Source organism: Xiphias gladius, chromosome 6 (genome assembly GCF_016859285.1).
Source record: "Xiphias gladius isolate SHS-SW01 ecotype Sanya breed wild chromosome 6, ASM1685928v1, whole genome shotgun sequence".
Classification (NCBI taxonomy): domain Eukaryota; kingdom Metazoa; phylum Chordata; class Actinopteri; order Istiophoriformes; family Xiphiidae; genus Xiphias; species Xiphias gladius.
Window position 1 is genome coordinate 9,703,285 of NC_053405.1, and position 24,986 is coordinate 9,728,270.

Genomic DNA, 24,986 nt, shown 5'->3' on the forward strand with positions numbered 1-24,986 from the left:
ATGTCTTGTCAACACGAACAGTGCAGATGAATTAGTGAGCAGACTGTCCCCTTCTGTCCTGTCTGTGCTCAAAGTAATCATTAATGTGGATGTGCTGTACTTAGTTGAAGCATCTGCTACTGGCAGTCTATGCGTAGCTGTTTCATTTTTTAAAATTATTATTAATGATGACACCCTTGTAAGTGGTGCAGGTTTTATTATTGTATGCCCTAGTTTTTATTACAAACCAACCATTGTACCATAATTCACCTTGCTGATTTTCATATTTAAGTTCAGACACAAACTTTCAGATATTGCTTTTGCAAAATTAGAAATACTTTATTTTTACTCTCATCATCTACCTTATGGTTCCATTAGGAGGACATACTGTAGTGTTTTGCCACACCCCAATTTTCCTACTGTCAAAACACTGATATACATAGAGATGTGCGTACTGCTGGGTTGATCCTTCCACATTCTTCAGAAGTCATACACACGACCAAGAAGTGGGTGTGGTGGTTTAGTAGCAAAGGCTCCTTACAGTTTTCAACGTTGTGCTGTTCACCTTTTACTAGTATTTTTTTTTTTTTTTTTTTCTTTTAAAAACACCTTTCCCTGTAACGCTACTTTAGAGCAAAAGAAACAGCAACCACACGTTTCTGACAAACCTGTTGAGGGAAGCAAACTGAAATGTAATTCGTTATAAATACTGCAGTGTGAGTGAAGAGTCTCCTCCCACACTGCATTTCTTATCAACACACCAGGGCGATGATTCGGTTCAGCAAATGAGGCACCTTTCACATGTCTTGTGGTATTTCTGCACTAGTATTACACTAGTATTGTTCTACATGGCAGTATTTAGAAGTTTTAAATGAATTACCGAATGTTAATCGGGTTTGGTTCATATGGTCTAGATACGACACAGCAGAAAAAGGAGCTTGTGCAACAAAAAGTTGCGAAACACTGCACTGACAACATTTTTACATCACAAATCAGTGACCTTATCATGGTATAGTGTCAACATTTTAGTAAAACACTTCAGTGTTAAACACTTGATTAAAACTTTTTAAACAGAAAATATATCACATATATTGATGCATTTACATTTTTATAAACCTCTTCACCCTCGTTTACTTATCAAGTGACCCCAAGAGGAATTCGAAGGGTAGCTACTTTATACACGTCAACGTTAAAAACTAATATCATTGTAAGGCTAGTGGAATAAAAATGTGCATTAAAAGGAATTATTAATTCCACAAGACATAACAGCAATTGTGTTTCTAATTTTGTGAAGATTTTAGAAGTCCACTAACTTTGGTTTTGTGTGTCTCCGCAGAGGGAATCCCTCAGGTGTACTACTTTGGTCCTTGCGGGAAATACAATGCCATGGTGCTGGAGCTACTCGGACCCAGTCTAGAGGACCTGTTTGACCTCTGTGACCGCACCTTCTCCCTCAAGACCGTCCTCATGATAGCCATACAGCTGGTAAGGCCTGGAAGAAGGTGACAGCAGCATCACGTTTAGATGAGCTAGCATTTGTGATTTTAAGACAGAAAATGTAATACAAATTTGAACACATTTTTTTTATAGAAGGGCAAATGCTCAGGTGCTTGATGCAAAGCAAGGAGAAAACATCAGGTCTGTGGGTTTTGGATTAATGGGGGTTAACAAAAAAAACAAAACAAAAACAAATGCACAAACCAAAGAAGAGCAATAGCTAATAATAGTTAATATGCTTCTAAGCATTTTTTTGCATTCTTACTCTCCCGTAGTTATGGGTAAATGCTTGAATTTAGAAGTCATCAAATATATTTTTTTAACTTTAGCTGAAAACAATAATGTAATAAAACTATCATGTTTTCTAAAATTGTCTGTCTTTAGTGTAACCTCATGTAAAATCTTGCTGAATAATCTTTTTATCCCCTTGGTTCTCAGAGAACTTTGTCTCCTGTTTGAAAATTCCCTGGATAACTGGAGTGATTGCAGGTCTCATGGGCCAGTCTTAATATGTTTATTGATCGTCTAGATAACACGGATGGAGTATGTCCACACCAAGAGTCTGATATACAGAGATGTGAAGCCAGAGAACTTCCTGGTTGGGCGGCCAGGTAGCAAGAGGCAGCACACCATCCACATCATTGACTTTGGTCTGGCCAAAGAGTACATAGACCCCGAGACCAAAAAACACATCCCCTACAGGGAGCACAAGAGTCTGACTGGAACCGCACGCTACATGAGCATCAACACGCACCTGGGAAAAGGTAAGAAAGTCTCAGGAATCCCTTTAAATTTGCATAGGCAAGCTTTACTCGCATTTACATTCAGTTTAATGGAGGTGTTCTATTCTGTGTTCAAATACATCACCATGTACAAAGCATTGTAAACAAATACCATTAAGCTGATTTAACAGTTATTTATCTAACCTTTGGAAGTTATTGTACCTAGGGTGTTTCTTGAGATCAGCAGTGTTAGTTTGGGTTTTCTGTAAGTTTCCATCTGTCTTTCATAAGTTAAGAATTCTCTGATGTATAGCTTCATTTGTAGGGGAATTTGCAGCATCGCCTCTTTATTCACTTAGCCATTTTTCATCTATGGCAGTGTTGGCAAACCATGTGCCATGAAGAGTCAATGGTCTGCACATTGTAAATCCAACCAATCAACTGAGGAGGTGATTTTACTGATTAGTTCTTCCCTCCGCCTTGAAGGAGTGCTAATGAGTGGGTGGAGTGTTTGTTTGGAATGAAAACCTTCAGACTGGTGGTTTTCCATGATTTGGCCACCCCTGCTCTATGGCTTAATTGTGGCCTTTTACACTGTACGTGGTTAATTTTAACTTCTGGATAATGGTGCATTTGTACTGTTTTTCCATCTGCCCAACTGCCTGTTTCCCTTGCCAGCTGGTTATAAAATGAATTTGTTTCTCACAGCTAACCTATTTTTCTGTTTTGTTCTGTTAATTCCAGAGCAAAGCAGGAGGGATGATTTGGAGGCTCTGGGTCACATGTTCATGTACTTCCTCCGAGGGAGCCTCCCGTGGCAGGGCCTAAAGGTACTGTAGTGTATCATATGACATCATTCACCTGTTGGCACGTACTGATTTACATCAGAACGCTGTAATCCTCTTAATGCTTAGCATAGAGGTGTACCTTTTTGCTGCACTCGTCAGTACAATAACTCTTTAATATTTATTATCCACATGACCTTAGGGACAGAGAGCCTGGTGTTTACAACACCATCCTCAAACTGGTGACATTGCAAGGTCTCCCCATCGATGTCTGTTTTTATTTGTTGAACATAAAAGACTAAGAAGCACCCTCAATCTCACTCTCGCACAGAAAATATTTAGTACTCTGCCTGTAGTTTGCTGCTGTTGCATCAAACAAACTTGATATTATCTGTGGTGTACATGCACAATATTGAGGTGTTTTACTGATGATCTGTTATGATGCACTAAACACACCAACATACAGGAATAGAGAATAGTGGAGGATGACATGCTACGCAACGTTAATATCATTATTCCAGGAGAGTTATACCTCAACTAACTTTATCACCTGCCAGCCAGTCATAATCATCCAATCTCAGTGGCCACGGTATAACGATAGCTAACTTTGTTTTCCTTTTTATAAAGTAATTTGTCATCAATTTCTGTACATCATGGCCACACACTAGTTGTGTTTCTGTTTTAATACTGGCATCCACTATGCGTGTTTATACACATGGCCACTTAAGAAACAAAGACTTGGCTCCTTAAGAAGCGGGCCCTCCCTTTTCTTTGCAAAAGTGTTGCCACTTTAACAGTCAGATCCCGCAGAAAATCCACGTCCACACTTGCTTTGTATTTGCACAGTTTACTGAGAAAGAAGTTAAAGCTGTAAGAAACAAAGGCATGATCACAGGTGCCTGGAGGGGAGGATATAGCAGGCTTCAGAGTTGCTGGGCCCTTTCTGAAGGCATCAACATCAAAGGTGTACATAGAATAGACTAGAAGACAAGACATCAAATTCCGAACATTTGCTATGTGGGAGGAAGCTCTTGGTAGATGAATGTAAGGGTTGTATGAATGTGGGGGATGTTGGGTGGCTCAGGCCAAAACAAGTTTTCACCAACACACATGGCAGTTAGTATCGAAATATAATTAAGGAGTATAGTGACCAAATATGGATACAGCCCTGAAGGGTCCCTCTTGAATGTTATTCTTGGTAGGTGTAGAAAAGCACCCCAAAGTTGATAAGTGGAAGAAAGTCTTGTGTGGTCTAATGAAGCCAGGTTCGAAGTTGATAATGGCCGATTCAGCCTAAAAAAGACAAGACAAAAACCGGTCATGTGTTGAATAAAGTCATACATAGAAATGGGGGTGATGAAAGCATTTTAAGGGTATAAAGCTGGTATACAGTGGGTCTGTTAATGCCTTTAGCTTGACACTTAGGTTCCAAAGCATATCTCAGTTCCGAACCACACAAGAAATATCCGTAAACAGCCCCAAGGGGGTGGGACTTCAAAGGAGGGTTCCCACAAGATATAATGCCCCCTGTCGTAATATATCCTGGGAAGGCTTGAGAACCCTTCAGGTGATATGATGGATATGAACTGACCCCACAATACCCTGATGTGAAAACATTGGGGATTTTTGTGCAAAGTACCATTGTTTACATAGTTTTAAAAACATGTATGCTACATTGCTAAAGCTTGTGGCAATATTGGTCTAACAATGTACTTAAGTGCCATGGCAGAGAAAGCTGGTTTTCACCAACACAGGGGTCCAGTTCAGTACATATCTGTATAATGGTGACTCAAGAATTCAGTATGACTAACTAAAGGATTTGCATCTGTATGCACCTCAAGCATCCAATATAAAACACATTTAAATATTACACCTCTTCATTTACACCACCCACAGGTATATATTTGCTCAAAATTTGAGTGTCACATTAATATTTCTTTTCCAACAACACCTTTCCCTTCTAGGCTGACACTTTGAAGGAGAGGTATCAGAAAATTGGGGACACCAAACGTGCGACACCAATTGAAGTGCTTTGTGAAAGCTTCCCTGGTGAGTAGAACCAGCTGGTTTCCTTTCTTAACTGTGTTTTATAATTTCTTTCTTATTTGATTTCTATTTTGTTCTCATTTGACAATATGTTCTCTTTTGTTACAGAAGAGATGGCCACCTACCTGCGCTATGTTAGGAGGCTGGACTTCTTTGAGAAGCCTGATTACGACTACTTGAGGAAGCTCTTCACTGATCTGTTTGATAGGAACGGCTATGTCTTTGACTATGAGTATGACTGGGTCGGCAAATCACTTGTGAGTGCCTCTTACTGAATCCACTCATCCTCCTGCTCCTTTCCCTCTGAAACCCTTTGATTGGGCCATCAAATCTTATGGCTGCAGTTGCTTTTTTGCTCTCACTGTAATCATTTGTCATTAGATCATAACCGATTCTTTTTGTAAACCCTGTTACCTAAAATTGCACACGTTGTAGGTCATAAATATTTTCTTGGAATTTAACACTGTAGATTTTGTCTATATTTTATTTCTTTTAAATTGCCTTTGTTTTGACACCTCAGTTGTTTTCTTTGTGTTTCAGCCCACACCGATAGGCCCCATCCCCAGTGACACGCCCCTGCAGCCCAGCAGCAGAGACAAAGCACAACAGCAGACCAAAAACCAGGTGAGGTCATCAACGTTAAAACACAACAAACACCACACCTATTCGCCAGTTTACCTACCAACTGACCGACCAGCCAACCGACCAACCCTGTCATTCAAGTTCTTCTGCCAGGTTACTCTTTTGTGTCCAACTTTAAGCAACTTCCTGGAGGAAATGGCTGCTGTTCAGTTCCACTTGTCCTTCGTTCCTGTTCCTGTCTACAGTCTGACTGCTTGGCAGTCACTCATCTTTCCACAAAGTCTTTTAAAAAAAATTGATGCCTTAATAGTACATTAACTGACATGCACAGTCATGAGGCAGATCTGCTGCACCAGCTGTGAATCAAAGCACTGTGTTTGGCTTCAATTTATTCTTAACACCTTGCCACTCTAAGCTCCAGTCATTGCATGCATGAGTTGAAAATGCAAATTGCATCTTTCATAACAGTAATGACATGCCATATGCTTAGTGTGTGACAAAGTGTAGAGTTGTTTTTGTTTTTGTTTTTTAAGTTTTTTTTTTGTTTTTTTTTTTGGCATGCTATCCAAGCCTTGTGGTACTAGTTTTAACAGTGTAATATAGATAGACAGAAATCATGGTACAAGTGATGCTGTTCTTGATGAATCATTGTTTCATGTAAAGCAATACAGGGAGTGCATTAGATTTTATGATTGACTTATACTGTGGACTCTAGCCTCTTTTTGCTGCTCTAGATTTATCGTGATTGGCTTGGTAACAACTTAGCACCTTTTGAAACTCACAAACCACCACCCTCTGTACCATGCTTACTGCTCATTGAATGTAACCTGTACAGTCGGCCATATCAAACAAAATAAACATCCGCAGTGACAGGTTATATTTGTTGGTGTTAGGAGAAAAGGTGTACATATTTATTTCTGGAAAACAAACAAACAAAACAACACATGTACTATAGACTTGAGGTATTACGGATCACAAAGCCTCTATTTAATGCAAACACCTGGTACCATAGATAGTTGTCTGTGTTGTATTTAATATGCAATTCTAGCTGAGGTGATCAAGGCTGTTTTCTTTTATTCCTGCATGTCTTTATTAGTGTGTTGATCTGTGCTTCACATAAATTTTTGCTTCCCTCTACTCCTCTATTAACATAGTTTGTCTTAACAAGCCTGCTTCTGCTTGGGAGATGTCTTCTATAATTTTTGTTTTTGTTTCTTTTTTTTCCTTTTTTTTATTCACTCCCCCTCCTCCTTGTCCCTCCTTCCTCCACACCTCTACCCTCACCCCCTCCCACCACATTGCCTCACCATCACCCCTGACCCCCACCCCCCTCCTTCTCACCACTTCACCACCACCTGCCTCCACCCTTTTTTGCTCTTTGCGTCAAGTCGCCTGAGCCCAAAGGAAGTGAGTCTCAGCCCACTCCCGTGACCAATAAGGAGACTCTGGGGTCGCACCTCACAGCTGAGCGGCTGGGGGGCTCTGTTCAGGTACTGCTGCTGCTGCTGCTGCTGCTGCTGCTGCGACTGCTACTGCTCAGATGGCTAATGCATGAAGCCACATAGTTTTGAATGTGTCTGACCCCCCTCTCTCATTGACTTCACACCACCTGCCCTGTCAGGTGCTCTGTCTTGACACTCTGTGTGTCTGCATCAGACTGTTTGAATTCCAGTGTGTCAGTGCTCCGCCTGTTCTGTTTGCTCTCGTTTTCCTCATCCGCTGTTGGCTTCTCGCAGGAAGGGCTATGCAAAGATGACATCCAGCAGCAACTGTCATGCAAACCCCATGAAATATAGATTAGTAAAAATACTGGAGAGCAAAACTTGCTCTTCTGTAATTCGTTTAACTTAAAATCTTTTTGCTATTTTGCTGAAATAAATTATGCCAAAAGGCCATTTCTGTAACACCAGAAATCAGTGGCCTCCATGGTAAATGTGGCACAAATATGCCACCTAGTGTTGGGTAATAGAACTGCATATTTTAAAGGTTAGGTTCGCATTTTTTCAAGTCTCTTAAAACAGTATTCACATACCCAGAAGTACATTGAAACAGGTTTTGTTTGCTGTTATCATTCCTATTATAATGTGTTTCCAAGGGGGGGACAAAATTCACAGTCCTTGAGCTATGTAAATGTGTTCCAAATTTCATCTGAAGTTAAGATGAACCTTCAGCAGTCAGAGCTAGTTAGTAAAACGGGTATCTTCCAAATTTACAATCCTTTTTTTGTGTGAAATTCCCCTCTTTGTGTTTCTGTGCCGAGTTGCAGTGGAGGGATAGTAACAAAGAGATGCAATTTTGTACTTAAGACTGATACTCACTTGATGCTTCCGTGTTGATGTAAGAGGCTTCTGAAACCTCATATTAGCTAAACTTCAGAATTAAAGGATCTCTTAACAGTCAGTACAAACAGCAGGAATGATTACAACATGCAAAACTTGTTTCAATGTCCGTTTGGGCACCTGGCTTTTGTTGACTTTCATGAAAAAATATGGACCTGTCCTTTAAACTTTTGTGAAGTTGCTTTAGTTGGGGCATTCCAGGTTACCTGTTTAACTGCTGTCCTTATCTGAGAGGGCTGATAAATATAACCAAGGTTACATAATTTTATGTGAATGTTCATCTGCACCCTGCAATCAGTGGCTTAAAGTGTGTGTGTGAGCAGTGTGGTGTCCTTTTGTATTCATGCAGGTGATGAGCTCAACGAATGGCGAGCTGAACACTGATGATCCCACAGCTGGACACTCCAACGCTCCCATCACTGCTCCCACTGAGGTTGAAGTGGCTGACGAAACAAAGTACGAAACAACTGTCCAGAGGCACAGAAAACATCTGGCTGTCTTTACCAGTACCACTAGCTTTAGGGGTTGGGACTCACCGGTATTTTATTTGATCCAAATCCAGTTTTGAATTGGAAAACAAAATGAATTGAATCTCATTATTTTTTGATATTTGAAATTAACTAAACCTGAGTGATCTGTAATCACTTTGAATTGGCTGAGAAGGAAGAAACACTAATGTTGTGAAAATTGAAATGAGATATGAAGTGTATTTGACACAAAAGAATAACCGTGGCACTGTTATTTTATGTAATTTTTTATTATTATTAATATTCAGAAGCCTACTATCTGAATATTTTCAACATTGCTCTTTGCTAATAAAAAAAAAAAAAAGGCAAGTCCTTAGCATCAGAACGTAGCAAATCCAGGTATTTTACCAGCCTGGAACTGGATCCAAAAATGTAAGAAGCTATTGGAACCCAACACTAACTAGCAGGACACAGTGAAAGGTGTTGGTTACCTCTCTGAGAAGTTGGGGGTGCGCCGCCTGTCGCCTTCAGCTCTTCATCGGACAGCTCGCAAGGGCTGCTCCTTCTTGTTCCATTACTCCCTGCAATTTTTTCAAACTGATCCGCTGTCCGAAAAACACTGAAAATGACCCTTGTCTTGTTTTGTAGGGGCAAAAATCAACTCCTGTTCTGCCAGTTAAATGCTTTTAATGTTAAGCTTCAGCAGTAGGAAATGTTCAGTTTGCATTAGCAGTAACTTAATACAACATTTGTTTGGGGAATGTATCCACAGACACCCAGTTAGTAATATTGCAAATATATAAATCTTGCAATACTTTCATCAGTGGGTTTATTTGAAAGAAAATCTTTTGGATTGCCACTTTAGTCTTTTTTTCTTTTTTTTAAAATGAAGTGTTCCTTTGTTTTCCTGCAGGTGCTGTTGTTTCTTCAAAAGGAGAAAGAGGAAAGCCCTCCAGAGGCACAAGTGAAAGAAGAGAATGGAGAGAACTTTAAAACATTGTGGTTACTGTCAAGTTTTAAATGGAAGCAACTACACAGACCCCTGCCCCCTTATCTCTTTCCAGCTTCCCCCTCACCTCTTTACCCCTCTCACCTGACTCCCCGTCACTCTGTACCTCACCCCCCCTCGCGTTCTCTCTTTCTCGTTCTCAGTGCTCCCCGGCTACTGGCGAGTTAAAGGAATGTTGCGGTCCTACTGACTCAACAACAGACTCTGATTCCTTTATTGACAAAAAATAAACGTACCTGCATTACAAAGGGGGGCTTGAGAAAACGTAAAAAAAGCTGTAACAATGAAATTCGAATACCGTGGCGTGAATATGAAAAAAAAGAAACTGTTTGAAACAGTTGTTGTATTCTAGATTCCATAAAGAACATGTATTGTTCCAACAGTCAACTGTTGATCAGGGGGAGCCATTCAAGTGGTTCAGGAAAAAAGAAATCTGCTCCTTAGGAAATTGTTTTGTTTTGTTTTGTTTCTTTATTTTTCTTTTTTCTTTCTTTTTTTTCTTCCTTTGGTGTGTTTTGGGATCAAGGTAAAGAGGAACTATGCTGATGTTAAATCTGAGAGACACAGGAAGCATTTCATCTATAAAAACAGAATTTGGGGGATTTTTATGTTTTTTTTTTTTTTTTTTTTTTTGTAATTGAATCCTCAGTTTTCGAAAGTCAAATCCCTGCATTGAAAACTTATTTTTATGTTGTAGTGGTCTGGAGTTCAGTTCTTTTCCTCACTCTGGCTTTCTTTTCGTCTGTCAACATGGACTTTGTAGCACAGTCACTGGCCTCAGGTACTGTGGAAGATCGAGAGAAACAGATATGAAGCTCTCTTATTATTATTACTGCACTTTTGGAAAAAAGAAAATTACAGTGGAAAACTTTAGGTTTGAAATTAACAATTAAGAAAACAACTTAATAAAGACTGATCTAGGAAGAGTCCTTCACAACGCTTATATCTGAGTTATGGCCGAAAAATGTTGTCGATTTACATGAAAAAAAAAAAGACATGTCTTTCGATTTTTATTTCTTACATCAAAATAATTTACCAGGAAATCATAGTTTGTGCCTTTCTAAGTAAAATGTTTAAAGCTCAAGTGAGTGTCCCGCAATGACATTTTATCTAATCTGTCCTAAATGCTCACTGGATTACTGTGTGTGTTTGTGTCTTTTTTTTTTTTTTGTGTGTGTGCCTGAAAAATCTGGAGGTTTTTCTAAGTGAACATGTTAAGACTGTACACATCCCTTATTATCACTTCCAAGCAGTATACTGTACATCGTTTTCCCTGACCCTCTGCTGTGACAATCGGCACATCTGTACAGTGGTGGTGTTTGGTTTAGAGAAAGATCAGGGCTGTGTGTGTGCGCGTGCATGCGTGTGGCTCAGAGATCTAACAGACGACAACCCACATCTGTTTGAACTGTTGTTTCATTTTGTCAGGAGGTCACAGACAGAGACATGCAGCTCATTGAGGTTTACTTGTTTATAAGATACGTCGTGTCTGTGAAATGAATGGGCTACTATTTCTGAGCCTGAAAAGAAAAGATCCTTCCCAAATTCAACACATGCACAGGACTAGAAAAAAACAAAAAACAGTATTCCTTTTTTTGAGTTCCTTGCTGCTGCTAACAACTGTAGTTTTATGTACTGTATCTCTTTGATGGTTGATTTTATGTGTGTCCTTTTTGTCTGACAGCTTGCTGCTCTGTGTTCAGGATTGTGTGCAGCCAGTTTTAAATCTCCCCGTAAGCTTGTAGGTCATCGCAGATCCCAGCTTTTATGGCCTTGAGTTATTTAAAGGAGCACTCCAGTGATTTTTAATATTTTTCTTCTTTAAAGCTCGGGGGCAGGAGCCAAGGTATCCCAGCTTTCATGGCCAATATCCATAGCATCCAGCTGCTTTGCATTAAGGCTCCGTCGCAGCTGCCGGAGACGATCTGCAGCCATTCAGCCCGTGTCTCCACTGCGTCCATGGCTAGAGCGCTCCTGTCCTTACATCCCATGGTCTAGTTTTGCTGTCTCTAAAGCATAAAACTCACTTGCAGATGTATAGAAATGCCTTTTATTTACTGGCAGTTGACTTGCAATTAATGTTTAATGGTGCATTTAATTTGTTTCTGACTTTGACTTCACACACTCAGCAAAACCACTTTTGTTTTTAGCATGGCCGGATTATTGTCTTAGAGGACCCTAGGGGGAAAAATTTGTTGTTAGGTCTCTATTGCCCTACATTATAGTGTAGTGGCAGTTTCATTGTTTCCTATATACTCTATACTCTAAAGCTGAAATGATTAGTTGATTAATCGATTGAAAGAAAACTAATTGGCAACAGTCTTGATAATTGATTAATCGTTCAAATCACTTTGTAATCATAAATGCCAAAAATTGACTGGTATCAGCTTCTCTAACGTGAATATTTGCTAGTTTTTGTAGTTTTCTGTGACAGTAGCCTCAACATTTTTGGGTTTTTGACCGTCGACTGAGACACAGGAGGCATTTTGAAAACGTTAACTTGGGCTTCATTTTTCCACTATTTTCTGACATTTTCTAGACCAATCATATGATGGAATAATACGACCTTGCATTAGGTTTTCTCTGTGTCAAGCGATGAACACCGGAAAAATTAAAGCAGTTTGATAAAACACTAAACAACGAATGACCACAATATTAACAAAAACAATTAAGGTCTTAAAAGTAAATTTTGACACTGTTCCTCTACAAGACCAGGGCCGCAGGCTGGAGGACGGAGGTGAGAGTTGATATTGTACTTTATGGTGCGATTTCAAACAAATTTGTGATTAATCAAATTATATAGGCCCAAGTGATATGTTTACAATAGTAAACCTGGGGGTCTGGGTCCTCTGGACAGTCATCCGGCCCTGGTTGTTATTGTGAGAGGAGGAGAAAAGCAAGGGACGGTGGAAACTGCTCGTCAGTCAGTCTCCTCCTGAGCTCTGTGATCATCATCGCTGCATTTTCATGCAGCCAAATGCACATATTTGTTTTCATTTACATATTTTTCCGGTTCAAAAGAAAGGGGTACTTGAGCATCTGTTACTACATCTAAATGAGCTGCTGTATTTATGCTTGTGAGAACATGAAAAAATGTCAGCAAAACTACCTCAAACTATATTATGTGGTTGAAAAAGAACGGATGCTCTGCCTCTGAAACGTTTCTGGTGGACACTGAATGCAGCGTTGCTGGATGCTGGGCCCATTCAACTCTGTTCCCCACCGTGGGGTCAAACCTCGAGCAACCACTGGATCCTACATTTACGATAGTGCAATTGAATAGCATCTCTCCCACACACATCCAGTTCGTGAAGAAGGGTCCTTTCAAATGTTTTGAAGTCTCAGACCCACGGGGAAGCGACCCTGCTCATCTCAGGGTCATTTTTTCAAACCTCACAAAGCTCCTCCATCATGCTCGCTTTCACTGGCTGGATACTCCTGGTGACAAGTGAACTAAACTTGATGTGTAAAATCGGTGGAGTGCTCCTTTTAAAGACTCACTTCAACTTCCTTACCATGGTGAATCACTAGGTCTAACTTTAGATGTACCTGTTGCACAAGACTGGCTGACCTGTATGTCACCGATGTTATGATGTGTATGATGGCCATGTGAACATGTGTGTCACGAACCAGTAAATGGACGCCTAGGTTGTTTCCCGCTAAATCAATACTGAAAATGTATAGGTCCACGGTAGGCCAATGAATTGGGGGCAAATGTTTGACAACGGAGACTGCTAAAGGTGACTACAGCTCTGGACTCGTGGGAGTTCAGTGTCAATTTCAACGAGATTCATCCAAACACAACTGTAATACCGAGGAAAATAGCTGAAAGTTTAAAGTTACAGACATTTGGCATCAACTTTTTTTCCTTTTTTTAAAAATGAAAATCCTATTTTATCTTCTCAAAGGTCTACAAACCCAACTGTTTTCTAAGTTGCGAAGGAGGGCGAAATGTTTGACTGTGTCCACATTTTGAAGGACCAAAGCAGGTTCCCTGCTCGAGTCACTCGCCGTGCGAAGAACAGAAAGAGGAACCCGCTACGTTTGGCAACATTGATGTAACTCACGAGTTTTGAAGCCGCTCATCCCCACGGCTCGGTTACTCATCTCCCTCACACTACGTCGGGGGCGTGCACGTGGCCGAGGTGTATAATAACCTAAGGAGAGAGCGGATCTCCGGCGGGGCCGCTCCAGCGCGCTTTTACGCGTATCCAAAAGGGCGCTGACAGCCCAGAGAAGATTTGGTTACAGCACTAACTCGTTCCACTGAAAGCCAAATCCGGTTCAGCCGACCTGCGTGGGGACCCAGCTTGGTGTAATCTATCACACTGCGTTTAGAATATGATTAATAATGGGGGAGATCTTTTGTTTTTTAAAGAGATGCTCAGACCAGGGTTGCACTAAGTTTTTCGCCCAACGCCTGTTAGTGTAAGTCTTTGCATCATGTATTTGTAAATATGACCACGGCAGATCTATAATTGTGAATAAAGGAGGTTTTATCACAGGAGTCAAATCAGCCATGGAGCAGTTTGTGTCTCCGGATCGGTCTTTGTCCGTCTGCAAGCGGGTATGCTACGCGGCGGGGCATTTTCTGAACGACCTGTGCGCCTCGATGTGGTTCACATACCTGCTGGTCTACCTGCACTCCGTGCTCGGCCTCCGGAGCACCTATGCGGGCGTGATGCTGCTGATTGGCCAAATAGCGGACGGGGTCTGTACGCCTCTGGTCGGATATGAATCCGACAGGACGCCAGGTGCGCTGGGGTACGGCAAGAGAAAAACCTGGCATTTATTGGGTAAGTGTCCCAGTGTGTTCGCCATAAGTTTGAGAAGACATGCCGGTGAATGCAGGTGCGTCCCGCAGCGAGTTTCAAGTCGGTGCTTGTCTTCACGCCACGTTCTACAAATAAAAGTCTCGTGATGAATATTAAATAGTTACGGAAGAAGGATTCAGATGTAGTAATACCACAAGGTGACAAGACACCAGCACAAGTAAAAGTCCTGAATTTCAAAGTTGACCTAAGTAAAAGCACAGTGCGGTATTTCCATCAAAATATAAACCAGGTATCCAAAGTAAAAGTACTTAAAATGCAGATTGCCCCTTTCAAAGTGGTACGTGTATAATCTGTTTCTGGATTATTATAAATTATGCATTCATGTGCAAGAAGCATTTTAATGTAGCTGGTACAAGTGGAACTAATTTTAACAAATCTATGCTCCATTGAGTAGTTTAATCCCTCACATTGCAACATATTTAATTTGCTGATGATGTACAGTATAGTTAGAGTTAAAAGTAGTTTTATTTCATCTGGAAGGATGAAGTTGCATAAAAAAAAGAAAATACCCAAATAGAATACTTCAAAATTGTACAGTAGAAGTGCTTAGTTACTTTACGCTGCTGGTGTTAAAGGAATGTAATAGAAATGTGATGGTAGATATCCCTACAGAATTTTATTTATATTTAAAAAAAAAACCTGACTGAGCTGAGTATAAAGTGCTTTAAACCAGTGGTTGAGGAAGTAGTTTTACTGAAGTAAAACTAGTAATACCACACGTTAGAAGTGAAACTCCTGCACTCACAAATTTCCATGAATAAAAGTAGTATTACCAGGAAAATCTGCTTGAAGCAACAAAGACAATTACTCAATATGCAAAATGACCCTGATTTTTAAAAAAATTATTATTTTTTAATCTCGTGTTATTATTTTGTGCAACAAGATAAAACGTGTGGGAATGCAGTGCCCTCTAATAATGCCTGATCTTTTATAAATTGATTATATGTGAGTAAATGAGCTGTTAAGTAAATGCGGTGAAGTAAAAAGTACAGTATTCCCCACTGAGTTGTGGTGGAGTATAAGACTAAAGTATAAAGAGGAAATACTGCTGTAAAATACAAGATACTCAAACATGGACTTACACAGTAGTTGAGTAAATGTACAGTTAAAGTTACTTTCCACCACTGTTAAAAACACTGCAGATGTTACGACAGTGATTGATGCAAGGTCTCACCACGGCTTACCACAACCCACTCCTCACAATAATCTAGAAAGATTAAAGCGGCACTTCCCGAGCATTTCCATGTCTGTCTTTCCAGGAACCGTTTGTATTCTGGTGTCCTTCCCCTTCGTCTTCAGCCCCTGCCTGGCCTGTGCCGAGAGCACTCCTCAGTGGGCTCAGGTGGTGTACTTCTCTCCCTTCGTCATCGTCTTCCAGTTCGGCTGGGCGGCCACTCAGATCTCGCACCTCTCCCTCATCCCCGAGCTGGTGTCCAGCGAGGGCGCCAAGGTGGAGCTCACTGCGTACAGGTGAGGCCACGTCGCCGGGGACACACAGCACAAAAGTGGTAGAGCGAGCGAGTGAGTGAGCCTCAGAGGCGCTGGTCGATGGATCTTGTCACCTTCGGACGGATCCAGGCTTGACGTTTCCCCCTGTGTCCAGTCTTTATGCTAAACTAAGCTGACGGGCCTTAAAGTTTTTCATATGAAATGGACAGGTGAAAGTACTATTGTTCCTCTGATCCAACTCTCCACCAGAAAGCCACTAAGCTTGTTTCCCAAAATGTCCAACTATTAAAATATCCCCTTTTTTTGCCTTGTGATGGTCATCAGATCATTATTTTTAAAGGAATTATATTATATAAAGTATATAATTATATAAACTATTCCACTGTTTTTTAACAGTAAATTAAGACACAAGGAGACGTAAGGATTTCTTCAACATTTTATAGCCCAATGGTCAAGATGTCCCAGTAACGTCACATCTAGTGCTGCAACTAATGATTATTTTCATCGTCGATTAATCTGCCAGTTATTTGCTTGACGGTTTGCTGTTTTTGGTGCAGTCGGTGCCCCGGCAGCTTTACATTGTCTAACATACACTTGGGATGTACTGCTGTGTATCTTTGTGTCATGCGCATCGTCTTGTTCGTCTAGTCATCTAGTGGTGTTTTGTCACTGTGTGTATATGTTTTAACATACACACAGTGTACTGTTCCGAGAGGCTGCCTGTGAAAATGAGTTGTAAACTAACCCTGGTGCAATACGTCAAAATGGTACCATTTACGTTTGATATTGTACACGGCCCCCTTACGAATAAAATAAATAAAATAAAATAATAAGTCATTCACAGCGTGATGAATTGACATGATTGCTACACTGTGTCTGTGCTGTTTGTTCTGAGTAGAGATTTGTTTAATGAAATTGATAAGCAGAGGTATGCAGTTTGATATAAACAACACTGATTTCTATTTTAGAGGGATTTTCGTTCTGCCACTATGTCACTGAGTGTGTGCCGTGCTTGCCTTTTCATTTTTCCTTTACGAGGAACCTCTGAGGCCGAATTTCACTGTTACTGAGCACCAAGTCACATATTTCCATTTAGCCCGCCTGAGCGCAGAGGAAGCAAAGCTGCTGGGACCGGACGGTTGTCCAAAAACATTTCTACACCAACACGAAGTAATATCGGAATATTTTGCTTTGAACGTGAAAACACACAAGATGTGATCGATTCCTCCATTATCTGTGCTCTCCTCATCCATCAGCTTTCCCTCCCAAGTCTCTCTCTCTTTTTCTCCCCCTCCTGCCCTTTTTTTTTTTAACATAATGCTCCCTGTGCAGGTATGCCTTCACTGTGGTGGCCAACATCACAGTCTACACTGTGGCCTGGCTGCTCTTTCACTTCAAGGCTCAGCACAGCATGGACCCGTCCATCGCAGAGAGCCTGGGCCAGGAGGACATCCCCCTGTTCAGGGTAAGAAGAGAGGTGCTAGACAGATGAAATCCCTTTGGCTAGAATCGCTATGTTCACCAGGGCTCTCTCTCTCTCTCGCTCTCTCTCTCTGTCCCTGTCCATAGACGCTGGCTCTCATCATGCTGGGCACTGGGGCGTCATTCTCCCTGATATTCCATGTTGGTACAAAAGAGCATGCGTCAGCCTCAGAGAAAGAGAATCGGCTGATCACACCCTCCCTGTCACAGGAACCTTCATGTCGTCCTGTGTTTCAGTGGAAGTGGTGGCTGAAGGAGCCCTCCTTCTATCAGGTAACTCCCGTTGTTACGGTTCAATGGGTCAATGGTTTTGTGTGTTGTGGTCCATTTTCTAAAAATGCGCTGTGTAGATTTGAATGTGTTTTTCCTGCCTTCCCAGGCATCCATTGTTTCCCAGTCCATGCTCGTTTCGAGTAATCCATCACAGTGAACGTGAAGTCTGCACTATTTTTGTCAAAGTAATATTAGTATCCTGATTTACTGCAACTCAATCTGCGCTTAAATTGCATTATGCATATTGCCTAACAGCGGTCATGGTGGATGGATGGGTCCAAAATATCATTGGACTTTAATTTTCAACGTTGGTCCTTTTAACCACAATCTTTGTCCTTGTAACCATGACGACGAACATCCCCTAATTCCAACACAGTACTTACTTCAACCCAAACCATGATCTTTCCCTAAACCTGGTCAAACCTTTACTTATAGCACTGTCACATCAGAGAGCGGTTAGCTATTGATTAGTCAACAGGGATTTGTATCTGTGGCCTCTCTCCTGCCTCCGGTAGCTGCACTAATTCAGAAGACGCTCCTGCGGGTCGAATCAGAGGGTAAGGGACGAAGAACCTGCAGTGTATGGTCGTTTAGACTGGAGGAATGGTTGCTTCATGCAGATAGAGTTTAAGTCAGTTTTACTTTGTTTTGTTCAAGTCAGCCTCTTTTATGCTTTGTGCTTTGTTTTGAAGACAAAACAATTTCATTTGAGAAGCCTGACTTTTTTTTTCTAATTAAAGAAAGGGTTTTTTCTTTTTTTCCTTTTTTTTAAAGTGAAACAGTTTTTTTTCCTCGGTGTTGGGGATTGAAACAAGACTGATGGTTAACAGTCATGCTGGTGGCTCTTGTGAGGCCGTACTCAGGCACAGCGGCGCTTTGGTCTTCGTCCAGAAGTCGTGATATCTCAGTCTGGTCCGATGTAGAGGACCAGACTGACTGCCCAGCTGACATTGCTGTCAGTAGCATACATCAAACAACAGTCCACAAAGATTTGAACTATATACAGAATGATATGTCTGTCTTGTACTTAAAGAGCTAAAACTTGCCAAACCCCCCCCCCCAAAAAAAACGCTTGAATGATCATGTTACCTGTTTTTGCTTTTGAACCAGGTGGCTTTTCTGTACATGTGCACCAGACTAATAGTCAACTTGTCTCAGACCTGCATCTCATTTTACCTCACCAACTCACTGATGTTACCAAAGGTACAGCCAGACTGTTTGTATTCATACCATAGCATGAATATACTTTTGTCAGCCATTATGTTGCCCCTGTTTGTGAAATGCTTCAGTTTGAATGCTAAAGTCCTGCCTTTCTCCGCAGAACTTCATTGCCATCATACCCCTGGTGATTTATGTCAGCAGCTTTGTGTCGGCTCTGGTCATGAAACCAGTCAGCAAGCGCATAGGCGTCAGTGTGAGTCTTTCAATTTTCATGGCTTTCGCTTGGTTTAGTGTCCAGCTCTGGCCCAACAGGAAGCCAGAAAAAAAATCCCCAGAAGAGTGTATCCAGTGGGAGACTGACCATCTGGACAAGTGGGAATTTTATGTGTCAGCCAGTTGACCTACATGACCAGTATCAGTGATTCAAAAACAACAAAATAAATGTTCTGTCTCACCTTTTTAAGGTGGATGTTGGAAATAGCAAATTTCCAAATTGAGCTTTTTTTTGTGTATATGGGTTAATGTGGTTGTTTTTTTTTTTTTTTACTTTTCTCTTTTTTGCAGACATTTCTGTGTTACTTGGCAGAGTGTGTGTGTGTGTGTATGTGTGTGTGTGTGTATGTGTGTGTATATATCTGTGTGTATGTATATATATATATACACACACATTGAATTAATTGTGTATATATATATATATATATATATATATATATATATATATATGTGTGTGTGTGTGTGTGTGTGTGTGTGTGTGTGTGTGTGTGTGTGTATATATATATATATATATATATATATATATATATATATATATATATATGATAGGATACATCAATTTTTATAAACTCTATCATTGTATCATATTGGCTCTCTCACACTCTCTTATGTTATGAATTCATATCTCCTACATGATTGATATATTAGTTACTTGAAATAAAAGTTACAAATGAACTGAAATGTATTTGTTTGTTGTCAGATGACCTATTTGTTTGGCCTGCTGCTGGTGCTCAGCTTTGCCACCTGGGTGTTTGTGGACAAGACCATGGGAGCCGAGAGCATCTATGGAGCGGCAGTGCTGCTGGGAGCCGGCTCGGCTGCAATCCTGGTCATGTCTCTGTCCATGACTGCCACGCTCATTGGAGAGCAGACGGTAGGTGGAGAGCGACTAACCTACAAGAGCTGACAGCTTTGCAGTTGTTGCATGGAGGAATTTAAATTATAAAACTTGCCATATTCTATATATTTCTTGTCATGTGTGTTAATGAAATAAACACTACCAACAATTAACTGATCCTATCAACAGGTCACGTGTGTTATTGAGCTCCGATATTGTCCGGTTTTAATAAAACTTTAATAACAAAATAAACCACAGTCTTGCATCGGGTAACGCGTTCCTTCAATAGGATGGACATGGGCAATGCAGTTTATTTTGAGTCCATCCTACGTACACTGTGTCACTTCCGTAAATTCTCACTCGAGCACCAAATGTGTGTCAATCAGCGACTGCAAATGGTGTCCAACAAATGCACCATTTACTTCTGTTTGAGTGACATTTGCTAAAAAATACAGTGCTCAGCTGTCGTTGGAAATTACTGATCCTTTTAAAAAAAATGAAACTATATATTCGTGCCTTGTTTTTAAAAATGTATGTCTTCAGTAGAAAAAAATGGGCTTAGTACTGAGAGACGCAGACAAGGTAGGGTATAAAGAGTATTGAGAGACAGATAAGGTTGGGTTTGATCATTTCTTGGGATTTGATGACAATAAGAAAAATACTGAATTGTGCCTGCTTTATCCTTTAAATTTGTAAACTTTGAAGGTTTATAACCAGTCGGCTCAGCAGTAGCGTGTCATGACTAAGCTGACAGTTACATCGAAGTTGCTTGTTAGTCTGCCAGAAATCACCTTTTGAAAAAAAATCAAAGATGCTGCTTTTTAGGGAACCGATACCAAAATCACATGCCACTTCAAAATTAAATTTCAAAGTGCTGGAGAATATTCAGATGTCGGTTCAGATGTTTATAAAATTTGATTTTTACTCGGTGGTTACTTTTTAAAACAAATGAGGCCTAGAGAAACCTCATCACAAGGCAGAAACTAACAGCTGCCCCTTTTGTTTAAAAGTCACATCAGAATCAGCTGTCCAGTCACAGGAGGGTTAACTGAAGATGTGTGATAACTGAATGAATACATGTTTCAACTGTACGATTATCAAACCAGTCAGCTAGTTCTCCTGCCACTGGATCAGGGTCATGTTGGCAGATGCTCTGGTAAAACTATCAGATGTTAAATTACTCACACTGTCTGAAAAAAAAAAATACTGGATAAATGCAGACAGAAGGTCGAATGTTCACCTTATTTACAAAAAAAAAAAAATGCTCAGAAGAACCGTGTAGGCTTACTGGATAGATTTCATTCCTTTGTGCTTTGCTGCAGCGACTGTAACACGCCTTGATCTCCATCTTGTTTGGCAGCAAAGCGGAGCCTTTGTTTATGGATCAATGAGCTTCACAGACAAGGTGGCTAATGGTGTGGGGATCATCATCATCCAGAGCATCCGACCATGCAGGTGAGTCACTCTGTGACTAAAAAACAGCTGCCTTCTGTTGGTTCTTTTAATAGACCTTCCCTTAAAATGAAAGTTTTGGGGGAATCTGTCACAGAAGACGTAGGGATTTCCCACGCGGACAGATCAACCACAAAACAGTGTATGTCTTCATTTCCCCCAAGGTTTTTCCACCTCGTCCGAATACAAAATGAGTCCTCAACAGCACACAGTCACCGAGCACTTCATTAGGTCTTGTAAACCTGCTTGTTCATCCAATCAGCCAATCAATGTGGCAGCAGTGCAGCGCATAAAATCATGCAGCTACAGGTCAGGAGCTTCAGCTAATGTTCACATCAAACATCAGAATGGGGACAAAATGTGATCTCAGCGACTTCAACATGATTTGGCATGATTGTTGGTGCCAGACGGGCTGGTTTGAGTATTTCCGACATTGCTGCTCTCCTGGGATTTCCACACACAGTCGTCTCTAGAGTTTACTCAGAGTGGTGCCGAAAACAAAAAAAACATCCATTGAGCGGCAGATCTGCAGACGGAAATGCTTTGTTGATGAGAGAGGTCGGAGGAGAATGGCCAGACTGGTTGGAGCTGACAGAAAGGCTGCAGAAACTCAGATAACTTTTTACAACTGTGGTGAGCAGAAAAAGCTTCTCAGAATGTCGGGTTCCACTACTGTCAGCCAAGAACAGAAATCCGAGGCTGCAGTGGGCACGGGCTCCCCAAAACTGGTCAGTTGAAGACTGGAAAAAACGTCAGTCTGGTCTGATGAACAAGTCTGGATTTCTGCTGAGGCAGCAGATGGTAGGGGTCTGAATTTGATGTCAAACAACACGAAATCCATGGACCCAACCCAGCTGGTTGTGGTGGTGTAATGGTGTAGGGGAACGTTTTCTTATCACCCACTTAACACCAATCAATCATCTGAATGCCACAGCTTATCTGCGTAGTGTTGCGGACCATGTGATTCCCATTACTGCCACAATTTATCAATCCTGTAATGGTTACTTCCAGCATGATAATGCACCGTGTCACAAAGCAAAAGTCGTCTCAAACTGATTTCATGAACATGACAATGAGCTCAGTGTACTCCAGTGGCCTATCCAGTCACCAGATCTGAATCCAGTAGAACACCTTTGTTATGTGGTAGAACATGTGATTGGCCTCAATATGCAGCTGACAAATCTGTAGGAATTACGGGATGCCATCATGTCAACGTGGACCCGAATCTCAAAGCAATGTTTCCGACATCTCGTGGAATCCATTCATCCATGAACAACGGAGGCTGTTTTAAGAGTAAAGTGATGCCTTACCCAGTATAAGTATGGTGTTCCTAATAAAGGGTTTGGTGAGTGTATATGATGACAGCTGTTTTTTTTTTTTTTTTTTTAATATGTACAATTTTCACCCAGTCCTTTAAAGCAGTGGTTCCCAGCCTGTCTGTGCTCATGATCCCTTAATATGAATCAGTATCTCACTGTGACCTCTTTCAGATGTTGCATGTGAATAAGTTGTGAGTAGCTCAGTCAAAGAGTGATTTTCTCTTCTTAGACCGCTTAATTTGAACAATTTTTAGAGGCCTGAAGAGGTGAAACTGTACAAGATATGCAAGATATATCTTATTCTTCTGTGCCACAGACCTTTATTGTTGTCAGAAACTATTAAAAACACATAAAGGAGCCATATTTTGCACTGGGTGACATTTTCGCTCATTACAATGCACATCGACACTGTAGTTTATTTGTAATTCTACACACCCCGTCCTGCTGTGTGAAATACTTACTAGAGTACCAAATGTTTCGTAATCCGCAGCTGAAAACGGTCCCCAACAAATGATCTAAAAAAAAAAAAAAGGTTTATGGAACACAATTAAGAGGTTTCGACTTTACATCTTGATCAGGCAATGTTCAGCATGTGACCAATAGGTCACATATACACTTCACCTAATTCAAGCCAGGTGTGGAGCCCTGGTAGAGCCAGTAAGTCACATCAGCGTGCAGGCCACACACCAAATTATTTACAGTGTTTACAACATGAAAGTCAGAGTTATGAACTCCTTTTCCTCAAGTGGAGTACAGGAATAGATCCATTCCTGCTGGTGACACAAGACGTGGTCTAGTTTAGTGTCTCGGTTTGACAAAAGCTGTTCCCATTTTCTTTTCTTTTTCTCTCCAACAGCACAGAGTCATGCTGCCCGGACTGTGTTTGGTTTTATCGTAACGTCATGGCCACAGTTACCGGGGGCGTCGCCATGGCCGCAGGACTTTGCCTGTTCACACTTCTCATCTGGCCGATAAGGATACGGAAAAATTAGGTTTCAGAAAAATCTACACCTCATACCTACGCGCACTCACAGAAAAAAACTACTATTCATACCATATCAGGGTTTAAATAACTCACTGCATGATGTTAGAGGCAGGTGTATTTTGTTTTTTCTTTGACATCTGTATATTTTGGCTCTCTTATGCTTGAGACCCAGTATCAAAATGTCAGCTTGGATGCCGAGCCCAGATGTATTTAAGCAAGGCTCATTAATCATATATAAAAATATTTGGACAGAATTTACTTTACTTTAAAAATATATATATATATATTAATTTAAGAAGTTCTTAAAGAAATGCCTTTGCTGTTGGCAAGGGCAGTAGCGCAGAGGATAAAACCATGCCACCATCTAGTGTATGAATATGTAACTACACTGCTTTACTGTAGGGCCCTCTAGGGCTGTTAAAGCTGAGAATTACGGTATATTATGAGCTTCACATCAAAGGTTTTCCAATTCCACTTGATGAGCAAATAACTTGGGATTTTATTAACAACTGTGCTCAGAAATTAAGTTGGTGATAGAAAAAAATCCCTGAATGGAACTAAATGTGATGGAGAATTTAGAAATTGAAATATACACAAACACATGGACTCGTAAATACTGCAAACAAGAATATTTCATAAAGATATTCATACTTGCGGTTCAATTTTGAATTGCATTAAATTAATATAATGGCTTGGCTTGGCTTTCTACTGTGGATGAAGCCAACTGTTTTAGTTGACTTGGCAGCAGTTGTGGCTTCGTTCCAAGGAAGTGAACTGGGTGAACTTGACTTCCCAAGAAAACCGCACAGCAGAGGAACTGCAGAGATTCACACAGGAACAACACTGAATTTTATTTGATACTTGTATCAATTCCTTTATAATGTTGTATCCTTTTAAAATTTTAAAATCATTTAATAACGTTCACCCGCTATCCATTTTTATTATTGTTCATTATGTTTTCTATTCCATGGTAAGCTTGTAGTCTTTGTCTATCTTTTGAAAGCCGCGTGTTTGAATTTGTAAGTGTTACAACGGTAAGTAAACATACTGTATATCAAAATTTGGCCTTTTTCTATTTAAGAGCCAAATGATCATAGCTGTTCCTCAGGTGGCACTGAGAAAAAAAAAAAAAAACTTTCAGGGACCTCAGCAGCAAGCAACACTTCTGTGATTGAAATTCTTCTTGTCATTGAAATTGTTTTGAAAATCAGCCTTCTAAAAAATTGATTCCAGCGGGTTTGTGCGTCCTGTTTGCCTTTGAAGACACATTGGTTCACTGAAGTTTAGGCAGGGGTGTGTATTTCACTCGTTTTAATTGGTCACCTTCTCTGTGTTAAGAACCCCAGTCGGATGTTAGGTTTGTCAATTTTAGGGGTCTCATTTTGTATTAGCGAATCACTGTTGTTTTTGTTTTGCGCAGCCTCACTGTTTTATTTTGACTGAGAAAGCAGGTTTTTTTTTTTTTTTTTTCAAAATGTCTCTCCCTTGTACAG

General features: G+C 40.6%; 2 protein-coding genes across 8 annotated transcripts in view; both read left to right on the forward strand.

Annotated features, from left to right (window-relative positions):
• Positions 1-10,021, forward strand: part of csnk1g2b (casein kinase 1, gamma 2b) — a 39,325-nt gene extending 29,304 nt beyond the window's left edge. For 4 of the 5 annotated variants that reach the window (XM_040128194.1, XM_040128195.1, XM_040128196.1 and 1 more), the window contains exons 4-11: positions 1,316-1,464; positions 2,006-2,240; positions 2,943-3,028; positions 4,948-5,032; positions 5,138-5,286; positions 5,570-5,653; positions 8,300-8,406; positions 9,331-10,021. In XM_040128194.1, coding sequence (XP_039984128.1) covers positions 1,316-1,464; positions 2,006-2,240; positions 2,943-3,028; positions 4,948-5,032; positions 5,138-5,286; positions 5,570-5,653; positions 8,300-8,406; positions 9,331-9,385 — 950 coding nt within the window. In that variant the 3' untranslated portion in view covers positions 9,386-10,021. The remainder of the gene's footprint in view (positions 1-1,315; positions 1,465-2,005; positions 2,241-2,942; positions 3,029-4,947; positions 5,033-5,137; positions 5,287-5,569; positions 5,654-8,299; positions 8,407-9,330) is intronic. The other variant, XM_040128199.1, reaches the window with a different exon arrangement.
• A 588-nt stretch (positions 10,022-10,609) lies between these two features.
• Positions 10,610-24,625, forward strand: mfsd12b (major facilitator superfamily domain containing 12b). 3 transcript variants are annotated; one of them, XM_040128201.1, is made up of 10 exons: positions 10,610-13,854; positions 13,932-14,222; positions 15,521-15,731; positions 17,043-17,175; positions 17,280-17,465; positions 18,576-18,668; positions 18,787-18,879; positions 19,600-19,773; positions 21,098-21,192; positions 23,365-24,625. In XM_040128201.1, the coding sequence occupies exons 2-10, from the start codon at positions 13,946-13,948 to the stop codon at positions 23,498-23,500; spliced, it is 1,398 nt and encodes a 465-aa protein (XP_039984135.1). In that variant the 5' UTR covers positions 10,610-13,854; positions 13,932-13,945; the 3' UTR covers positions 23,501-24,625. The 3 variants fall into 3 exon arrangements, with proteins under 3 accessions (XP_039984135.1, XP_039984134.1, XP_039984136.1); XM_040128200.1 differs by having other exon boundaries at positions 10,610-14,222; XM_040128202.1 differs by lacking the exon at positions 18,576-18,668 and having other exon boundaries at positions 10,610-14,222.
• Positions 24,626-24,986: the final 361 nt, after the last annotated feature.

What these genes read in the sequence shown, in the direction of transcription:
- mfsd12b (XM_040128200.1), top strand. Translation starts at nt 13,946, where the DNA reads ATGGAGCAGTTTGTGTCTCCGGATCGGTCTTTGTCCGTCTGCAAGCGG. An exon ending in AGGAGCCCTCCTTCTATCAG is followed by an intron (nt 17,466 to 18,575) that starts GTAACTCCCGTT and finishes CTTTTGAACCAG; the next exon opens with GTGGCTTTTCTGTACATGTG. An exon ending in GCAAGCGCATAGGCGTCAGT is followed by an intron (nt 18,880 to 19,599) that starts GTGAGTCTTTCA and finishes GTTTGTTGTCAG; the next exon opens with ATGACCTATTTGTTTGGCCT.